The 10,702-nt window shown below is 37.5% G+C and overlaps 1 protein-coding gene across 1 annotated transcript; it reads right to left on the bottom strand.

Annotated features, from left to right (window-relative positions):
* Window positions 1–1,545: 1,545 nt before the first annotated feature.
* On the bottom strand, window positions 1,546–9,961 carry itfg1 (integrin alpha FG-GAP repeat containing 1). Its single transcript, XM_010777772.1, has 7 exons — window positions 9,745–9,961; window positions 9,380–9,464; window positions 9,067–9,200; window positions 7,710–7,767; window positions 6,488–6,562; window positions 6,273–6,367; window positions 1,546–1,658 (listed from the first exon to the last, which is right to left on the bottom strand). The coding sequence occupies exons 1-7, from the start codon at window positions 9,920–9,922 to the stop codon at window positions 1,546–1,548; spliced, it is 738 nt and encodes a 245-aa protein (XP_010776074.1). The 5' UTR covers window positions 9,923–9,961.
* Window positions 9,962–10,702: the final 741 nt, after the last annotated feature.

Consider the following 10,702-nt stretch of genomic DNA (forward strand, 5'->3'; position numbering starts at 1 on the left):
ACCAAAATAAATATGCCGTCTCTTTAGCCCGTTTGTCGCCGTGCCAGCTTTCCCGGAGGCGGAAATGCTACAATCGATATCCCTCAAAGGACTGGCGCATTGCACCAGGCGCTCCTAAAATGCCTGTGAGCTCACAAATATTTATGAAATGGGTAAATGAGAATGTGAAGAAGAGCACTGAATGCCACTGACATGTTAATGAAGATGTAGGCTGAATGTAGCTGTTGGTTTCAGGGGTTTCAAACTGTCATATCTTGCACTCAGTTTTGGTAGATAAGACATGTGAAGACTATAAAGAGAAAGTTGTTTAGATATTTGAAAAAGCCTGAACCAATGTTTAGTTTTGGACTTCTATCAGCACTAAATCAGCTTTTTCCTCCACAAAAGGCTTGCCCAAGTGGTTTACTTAGTGAGGATAGCAACACTTTACTTTTCATTTGTTTATAAATTGTTTGTTGGTCTGAATAATTCTAGAAATCAGACAACCCAACAGTTAATCACCTAACATAAGGAGACAGGTGGAGGTGGGATTGGTGCACCAGAATGGGCACATACCCATTAACAGGAAAGGTCAAGGAAAGTCAAAGGAAAGGCACAGGGCAAGACTACGTACAACTATTGTCATTATACTGTTGGATTATTGGAATCAATTGAACAAAACGATTTTCTTGCCTGCAATTTGGATGATGTCCTTGCATACATTAAGCTATCTGGAGCCTCAGCTGCAGTTTGATTTTGGACAATTTTATCTTTTTATGATATTGCCGCTAAAATATAGTTAATCCCACAAGACAGATGTTATCATTGACGTCCGTTAGTTTTTTTGTGAGAGCTGCAAAGGTGTCTAATAAAGTTATTCATCAAGACTTTGAGTGCATCCATGCTTTTGACCAGTGAATCAGTCTGACGCTGCTTTTTCTTTTGGTCATTGTGTTGTTATATTCATTTTGATGGTCAAATTTTTTTACTAGATAAAAAGAACAGAAAATATGCTTTATTCTCAGTTTACCAATAGAGACAAATGTAAGTAAAAAGACAAGTAATCAGGAAACACACTGCTATTGTTATACTATTATGATCTAAAATGATGATCATCACTGTGAATCATTCTCTCTGTAATAGTATGCTGATTACCAAAATATCTATTATAAGTTCCACCCTCTGCCATCCAAATTTCAACTGAATCGCTGTATAATCAATTCTTCTTCTTGGCCACCTTGTTAGGTGGCAAATCTGTTCTCCTACCCCCACCACCAACAGATTATTAGTCAGGCAATCAACAAGCCACTTCGACACAGAGCTGCTTTAATTGGATGCTGCACAGAGTATTACCATGCCCGTTGCCTAGCAATGGTGGATCCTTATGCCAGTATTGCTGTCTTTGTGCATGTTTTTCTTTCCCAACAAAAATTGAATCTATAATTACTTTCTAATTACTACCTCTTCCCTCAAACAAGTTCCCATCATGCTCCTGAAAGCTTTCTGCCCAGCGGTGCTCTTTCTGAATTGACATGATGTGATATGACCCCTGCGGGTTACCATGATCTAAAACTGGAGATATGATGTGGGAGAATACTGGGTACCATTCAGCGATAAGGACGTCTCCTGCGGCCATTTGGCTTTGATGATAACAGGCACTTTGGGGGCTATTGAAACACCTGCACACATCAACAATGTATTGTATACATTGGTACCTTCTGGCTGCCCTGCTAAAGCCGTTTTACTGGCTAATTAGTTGTCACTGCGTTGAGAATAACCAGAACAACTATGCCTACAGAGCTATACCAATATAAACACAACCTTTTCCATGGCAAAACTATTTGTAATAAACATTAAACCACCTTGGCCAAAATTCTGAAGACACTCTTTACTTTTCTAGAGAAAAATCCCATTGGAACAACGCCATGTAAACTTCTCTTCAGTGATATTTGTCCTGACCGTTGTCCTGTTCTTCCTCACACTATTGCCTCCAGAGAAGTTTGTATGTTATGACCAACGTACAAAAGTCACACCATCAGAAAATGGAAAAAAGCCCCTCAATGTGTGAGGAAAGAGACCAAATAACTGGGAAACAAAAGAGCGTGAACACAAAGCTGTTATGAATGCGTTGCTGTTAGAGACACTGGCTGGAGGATGATGATAGTCACAAAAGAGATTACGAGCCATATGCAGTATGTCGTCGCCAGGTTGGTTGGCTCGAGAGTCCAATAAGCCGGCTAAATGAGGCCTTGACACCGGCCAGGAAACAATTCCAGACTTTTTTTGCTGGCAGTGCTGATGTAGTGAGGCCAGCCAATACACTACCAAGGGATTGTTTACAGCGATGACATTGGACTGAGATTGGAGTCGTGACACGGCCCCGAAACAACCCTCATCCTCTTTGGACGTCGCTAACAAAATACCTTACTGTATTACTGTACTGGTGGGTGAGAGAGGGGACACCTAGAGCTTTTCATTGTCAACAAAATGTGCAAAATACTGATAGGAAACCTCTATCCCTCTCCATTATAAACACCTTTTTTGTTGTTGTTGTGATTGACTGTTTAAAAGTGTAATTCTAGTTTGTTTCTTCCCTCCCATGTTTATGCAAGTTGCATTTCCAAGAGTTTCACTCTTATTCCCCACACTAAGGGTTAACTCTGCATGTCTTAATTAAGATGAATGTGCATATATTCCCTCATTTTATACTCATTAATATGAAACAAATTGAAAGCATCTTTAAACACTGAAATAATCTGCAAACTTCAGCTAAAACGTTAACAAACAGTGAAAGATAAGAAACCATGGGTAATTCCAAATACACATGATGAGTAAAGTATGATAGAAAGAGCCTCGCTGAATTCAGTTGTGAACAGTTACAACTTCATATATAAAATGTTCTTTAAAACGCATAGTCCAATTAGTAAAATGACCCCTTAAAGTGCTATACATTCACAATTCATCATTTACCCATTCATACCGCATTCATACAGAGTTCAAGGAAGCTAACTTTCACACACCAAGGATACATCGACATGTTCACTGCAGGAGCTGGAATCGAACTCACAGCCTTCCGATTGAAAGCCACAGTCGCCCATCCAATGCAATATATTAAACCTGCCCTGCAGCGAGTGTAGGCTTTCACATGCTATTTTTACTTGGTCTTAATTGAGACTGTGGCATCTGCTGAAGTCTATACAGTATGTTGAATGGTTCCAATTTGGGTTGGATGATCATTTTTATTTTCATAGCATCTTATCATGGCCAACAGGAGGCTGCATGGCTCAGCGAGCTTTGAAATAATCTTATCTTTAAGCTTTCTATAAGCAACACATTTAGCGTTAAGTGAATAAATATGAAAAAGTTTGGCACAAGTCTATTTCTGATACCAGGCCTATAGCCAGATTATTAAGGTTGTGTTAAAAAAAAATTATATAATGAAGACTATGAATCTTTAAAAACATGAATGATAGTTTAATAGCTACCAACCTAAATGTAGCTCAAACTGGCCATCCATTGAGACCCAGATTGTCTTTAAGCTCCTGCCAGTCCTGCTTAGAGGAGCAGGTGGTCACAGCAGACAGTGAGCTGAGCCACGCTGAAGACTCACCAACTGCCTTGCTCAGCCTCCTCCCACCCTTTATCTTTCCTTCCATCCATTTCTTTCAAACCATTCATCCCTCCATTCATCCTCTCCGACACAGCTTGATTTCTCCATCACTTCCTGCTTGCGTCTGCCTCCGTCTGCATGCCCCCATAGAGTGGCAGCCAAAGATTCTGACATCCACCAGATGTACAGTGAGCTTTTTCCCCACTGCTTCTCCTACTCACGCTCTGTTGTTCCTGCATCACTTTCACCCACAGCGAACTGAACGCAGCTGAACACACTTAATGAGGATGTAATGATCACCGTCCTTGTGCGTTTGTGTGAGTGTGTGTGGGGTGTGTATACATGTGTGGGGGATAGGAAGTAAAAAGGGACTTCTGACACGGACTGACAGGCATCGTGCAGGCCATCACTCTGACGGCTGTAGAAGCAGTAGAAACCAATGATACCCCAACACAATCCATGCTCTATGAATCTGGATTTGTTTAACCCTCTGATGTCGAATTAATGGCGTCCCCAGCTTAGGATACTGATATGCAATGCAAGTTTGTCAGAAAGAAAGGTAAAGATAGCTCAAAATGAAGGCAAAAAGAGAAAATGGGCGAGGCCATATTTACATGGGTACCTTAACCTCTCACTGCAAGATAGTGGAATGAAAATGGGTTCTATGGATTCCAACAAGTCTCCCCTTTACAAACATGCTCATTTATGCTAATCCCCTGCAGTTAGGGAAAACAATCATGCCGTTTTTAGCAACCAGTGTTATTTTTTTATCATACCAAATAGGGTGCATTTGAATGTTTTGTTGTTTTTTGTGGAGTCTCAACACTCTTATAATGACATACATTGGGTATTCAGAGAGCCCAATTGTATTCCACATGTATTAATCCTTATTTTTTTATTTAAAGTAGAAAATGTTGAATTCAATCAACTAGATAGTAGAATCTTCCAAATGTTAAAAGTATTTGATGTTTTCAAATGTAACACCAAATCTGTGTCTCATATTGAGACTTTTAAGACACAGCATGTTCAAAGTTCTTACACCCACAAACCTTTACATTTCAATTAGGTGTATATCGAATACATAATATATATTTGAGATTTATGACAAGAACAACTTGTCACACGGTGCTGTTGTGCATCTCAAATGAATTGTAGCATTGATGATCCACTGTCCCCCATTAAAAGAGACAAAGTGTGGGTCTCTAGGTTTAAGTCTGTCAATTTCAATTGGAAGTTTATTGACTTTCTCCTAATCCCTACACAAATTAGATTTGAATTAAAATCTGCTCTGGTTAAACTGTGACAGCCCTGGGAATTAAACCACGGAGCACAAAAAGCTACCTGCAGTGAGTATGACACGACCAAACCCTCTCTGCTTTCCTCAAAACACGAGGATTAGATTCCAGAGGGGAGAAATTCGTCTATAAGTCTAAATGACAGCGCCACACTCAGTGGGCAGAAGGACAGGAGTGAGATGCTGTAGAACAAGAGCGGGGTGATTTCCCCATTCACTGGTGAAGAAAATGGCTTTTCCGTTCTCTCTTAGTCAACTTGAAAATTGGGGGCATTAACTGTATGTCTTGTCTGGGTAATCTTTGTGCAATGCCAAACGATCTCAACCATTCCCATATACGCACTTAAGAAATATAATAGAAACACACAGAGTTCATATAGTATATTGAGTTTCTTAAATAAATAAACTGTAAGTCGTAGGTCTCAATTAAGAAGAGTGCGAACATGTTTGAGCTTACACATTATATAAATAAATGAATCGGAGTTGTGAACTAAAGAGTGCTTGGACAGGAAATTGTTTAGAAAATATATAATTTACACAAGTTTTTTGTAGCTTTATTTTTTCAACAAACTGTCAAGTTTTTTACTATTCGAATTAACATTATTTTAATTCAGCAAGTAACAAATACTGAGCCCTTACTATATACACCATTGTTTATGGTCTGCATGTGGGAAATACAAATGGGAAGTAAGCAGGGTCTGTCCCCTAGATTTAATAAAAGAGGCCCTATTATGCTTATTGGGGTTTCCCATTCCTGTAGTGTTATATAGCTTTTAGTGCATTGTCAATGGTCTGCAAAGGCTACAATCCGGAGGTTCCCTCCAGAGGGAGTTTCTCTCCCACACACTGCATTGGACTCTTTTGTTTACTTCCATAACATTATGACATCACTATATAACACTCACGCTTCTATTGGCTAGCGCTATAACACATTGTACGTGATAGACTAAGGGGCGGGAAATCTCTAAGCGGTTGACCAATCACAACAGTCAGCCAGGTAACCAATCAGAACAGACTGGGCTCTGGTTTCAGACAGAGGGTGAAAAGAGGTGCTGCAGCACAGGCAGTGTGAGAAAAATAAAGTGACAAAAAGGACAGATGAACAAGCTTGTTTAGAATGAAACTTTGATCTCCGAGTGTGAAATGACCTCTAGTTTAATTTTCTAAGTGATTCCCCCTTCTCTTCCGTAACGACTAGCAGCTAATAACTGCTGTTAAAGGTTAGGACAATGAAAAAGAAACCTGTGTGACAATTGTCTGACCTGAAAATGCATATACAGTATTTGCTAATACTAATATGTCATGGGTGTTGCTGAAGAACATTAGCATTTGACATTTGTTAAGACATTCCTTTAAAAACGGGTATCCATTTTTAAATCATTGACTCACCGGCAGTTAAATCCTTGTTGAGGTCGATGAACGCGTTCGAGTGAGGGATGCGCATGTTGACAGCTAAACTCAAAGCATTCCTCCACACTGGAATCCTGAAGCAAAGAAAAACCAAGAAGCAACAGCAGGATATCAAATCGAATATGTTTTAATATACGAGAGTCTTAGGAATAAACATAAGGATTTCAAAATAATGTTGAGAATGATTTAACTACCTGTTCGTGACGTAGCATACTTCGGTGACGGCGTTTGTGACTCCAAAAATGTCTGGGATCATGTCCCCATTGAAGCTGTGGGAAGAATTTGACATGAATAAATAAAACATAGATAAAACATACTCTGGATAACAGTTTATTAGACATATACTGTGTATGCTTGTTGGCAATGTCGGAGAGGTATAGCTACATCTCTATGGTCACTTTTGAAACTGTTTAATACATAAGGGGGCCAGAAAACATCAGTAGTTTTATCTCATTTTAAACACAATTGGTATATTCAACTTTAAGTCCAGCAATGCACTTTCATTACATTACATTACATGTCACTTGTTAGACGCTTTTACCCAAAGCGACTAACATACTCAATACTGTGGACAATCCCCACAGGAGCAATTTGGGGTGAAGTGTCCCAGGGACACAACGACATGCTGACTGCAGTGGGGTTTGAACCTGTGACACCCCTGATCCCAACACCAACGCACAACGTCACTGCGCCACAGTCCCCCTTGTAATTGTCAGATAATTACAATTTGTATTATATTATTGGCAATTTTCTCAATATATATCATTTTACAATAATGAAAAATTGACAACAAAGGAAGTACAATAAGATAATTACAAATTAAATTAAGGTTAAAATATCATAAAATGTTAAATAAAACCACCGATATAGTTTTTCTTCAGCTTTCTAACAAACCGTACAACATATGTGTATTACTGAACTCTTAAAGCAGACAATGCAGTGTAGCGTATTTTTAACATCCAGCATTCATTTTCTTAAGAACTATTTTTGTAACGTAGCTTTCAATGATTTTGGTTTCAATCAATCAATCAATCAATGTTTATTTATATAGCCCAATATCACAAATGTTACATTTGTCTCAGTGGACTTCACAGTTTGTACAGAATATCAGTATGACAATACGACACCCTCTGTCCTTAGACCCTCACATCGTACAAGGAAAAACTTCCAGAGAAAACCCACAGTTTAAAGGGAAAAATGGGAGAAACCTCAGGGAGAGCAACAGGTTTAAATTTGATTTCACAAGTGTATCAAGTACTGTTTTGTAACTGTTAAGAGCCACATTGAAGAAAAAAGATAATTAATCCTTTTGAACAAATATTTGTGAATTTACATTGAATTATTTCTACTTCAAACATGCAAACTAAACAGAAGTTTATCAAAAAGTATGTTAACACCATTCAGACTGATACTTACTCCATAACAAGAGGTTGGTCTGTAAAGGTCTTGTTCAGCATTATCCACCCACTCATATCTGCAGAAGATAAACAACCGATTCTGAGTAATGCTTAGTCTGACAAAAACATAACAAATATACATTTATATAAATAAAAATAAACATGGATTTTGGCACAACAAAAATATTAAGATGTGCTTTTCTTGTACAGTGAGAAGGAGCCTAAAAATTGAGGTGGTAAAAAAAGATTTACATTTTTCTGTATATAAACATCAATCTGCATATCACTTTGGTACTGACATATTTGTGAAAAATTCCTAAAACCTAATTGAACATTTCCAAGTAAAAGTCCTGCATTGTACATGTAACTTTGGCGAAACTATACAAGTATTACCAGGAACATATTCAAATATTAAATGTACCCAATGCATAATAAACAAAAAAACAATATTAAACACATTTTTAATGATTTAAAATGATAAAGCAGCACATCCACATTTTAGAAGCTTTAACCATATCCTTTTTGGAAATAAAATGACCAAAATTATTATCAAATCAGTTGCCAATAATTTTTTGGAAAACTAATAAACGGTTGGGGTAGCTCAAACCATGACATAACATTATATTTTATAAGCACTTTGTATGTTTTCTATGTCAATTAATATGATGACTTATTTAGTAACCCAAACTCTAGAATATTTACCTTTTATTGTAATTTTAGTAGAGTAAAAATGTGCCACACAATGAAACATTTAAATATTAAGAATTTTAGGAGAAAGTTTATAAGTTACACCAGGAACATGTACTTCCAATATTAAAGGTTAAGGTTACAACAAAATGACTTAAATGACTACAAAATAATATGCAAATTAGTGGTTTGGACAACTTATAAAGTGTTGGGTAGTTAAATGTATTGATAAGTTCTTTTCTTTTTTGTAGGTAAAATATAAATTTGAAAAGTGACTAAAGCTGCCAAATAAATGTAAAAGTACAATATTTATCTCTCAATTGTAGTGGAGTAGAAGTAGAAAGTTCCAGGAAAATAAATACTTATAATTTATACTTAAGAACATTTATTGAGTGAATGTACTAAGTACAATTAGAGTCATGTTCTCTTTTCCATGGCGTACATTCTCACCTGTTGCATGAAAGCACAGGTTGAGCTAATTACGTTAACGATGGCCCCACTGTCCAGCAATTAGTGATTTAATTAATCACACCGGTGGAAAGTCTAACTGTTAAATAGTACTCTATTCAATGTTCTGTTCATTGTCCGACTGATCATTTGTACCCAACAGGAAAGTGAATCCCAGAGTACAAAATAACCATTGGCAGAAAAGTCAGCCTAATCTTTCCTAAGTGTTGGCATCAGTGTACCTAATGTCTGGTTGTTTCCCCAGAAGATGAAAACAGTGGTCTGCTTGGAATCCAGGATCTGAGTTGTAAGCAGGACATCCATCTGAGAGTCTCCATCGTAGTCCCCAGGAACCACACTGGTGATGATGGTATCCCTGAACAGGAAGAGGGTCCATTAAAATGAGAGCAAAATAGCTATTCCCTCTTAAAAGCTAAACAATACCACCCTGACATTTAAGTTATTACGTTAGTATTCAGAGAAAGTTATTTACAACATGATGTATTACAAATAAGGTGTAAATGGAACATATTAAAACCAAAATAGACATATTACCTTGGGAAAATGTCCTTTTTGATGTGAATTTTGGGCTTGAAGTAGGGTATTTTCGAATCAGCCTGGAATATCACCACTTCCGTCTCTGAAAAAGTCAACATGGATACAAATTACAGGCAATCCCATCTCCACTGAAATCATTCATTCGTTGTTTTTAAATATAAAGAAAGTGTTAGCATAAACCATATTTAAGGCACACTGTATAAGAAACCTTAACGGAATAATAGTGGTTAGTTTTACAGTGGTATTAATGTATTTAGACAATTTGCAGTGCATATGAATAAGACATTGTACATAATTTGGCACAATGGTTAATAAACTAACAAGACAGACATAAAAGTGACGTTACTAGAGCATTCACATACGTGCTCTGATGATGAACATGTCTGTCTGTTTATCCGCGTAAAAATCTCCAAAAGCTGCCACTGTCCCATAGTTTTCGGCAGCAAAAAGGTCGGCCGTTACATCCTGTAGAGCAAATGTATTGTATTGTCCCAGAAAAAGTAACAAACATGCCAAAATATTGCATTTTAATTTCCACATCCTTGTTCGAGGCAGGGGCAGCTCCTCACAACAACACCGACTGTAATACGGCACGTTGTTTTACGGCAGAGTGAAATTGCATTTTGAATTGAATGAATGGCGTGTCAAATTGATAATATTTTTGAATATTTTGATATATGCTGTGCTATCTTTAATTTTCTTATAAAGAGGTGGAAATAATGCACTGTTTTAAGGGTAAATATTACAATTTCACAGCTTCCTTGTTCACGTCAGTGTCGTGCTCAGATTATTTTTGACAGTTCATAGCATGGGTTCATTGCTCAGTCAAGTTAAAGGGAGTTAGCCAGATCTAAGTCGGAAGTGAAGGGAGTTTAACTTCAGAATAAATACAAATATTTAGCTAACAAGTAAGTTAAGCGAATAACAGACACATGACATTGATATTTATGAATATGATGTGACACATTTTAACGTAATATATTGTCTAATTAAGACATTATGTCAACTTTTTACATTTCTGTCGTTCGTGAGCCTCATCACCTCTTTTATTTTGAAGGATGGCACCGGAAATCCTTTAACTTTCGAGTGAATTTGACAGTGTAAGCATGGCGAGCCTTGCAGATGTCGGCTGGAAACTCTTGGAATTTAAAGCCCGATCAAAAAGATCAGGTCAGACTTCTTATTTTTGCATGACAGCGTGCAGCGTGACACACCCCCGTTTGCTTCTGTTGTGCAAGTGCTTTGTGTCAGTCTGCTTGTAAATTCACCGTAAACGGGGTTTAAATGGACTTGATCTGGCCATTTAAATTGTCCAATGCA

This window comes from Notothenia coriiceps, unplaced genomic scaffold (genome assembly GCF_000735185.1).
Source record: "Notothenia coriiceps isolate Sejong01 unplaced genomic scaffold, NC01 NC01_scaffold00000339, whole genome shotgun sequence".
NCBI lineage: Eukaryota > Metazoa > Chordata > Actinopteri > Perciformes > Nototheniidae > Notothenia > Notothenia coriiceps.

Bases quoted from the DNA above. Each gene is read 5' to 3' on its own strand.
- itfg1 (XM_010777772.1), bottom strand. From the start codon at position 9,922: ATGTGGAAATTAAAATGCAATATTTTGGCATGTTTGTTACTTTTTCTG. The intron at 9,465-9,744 runs GTATGTGAATGC...TGACTTTTTCAG, and splicing joins CATGTTCATCATCAGAGCAC to AGACGGAAGTGGTGATATTC. The intron at 7,768-9,066 runs GTACACTGATGC...TATCTTCTGCAG, and splicing joins GGGAAACAACCAGACATTAG to ATATGAGTGGGTGGATAATG.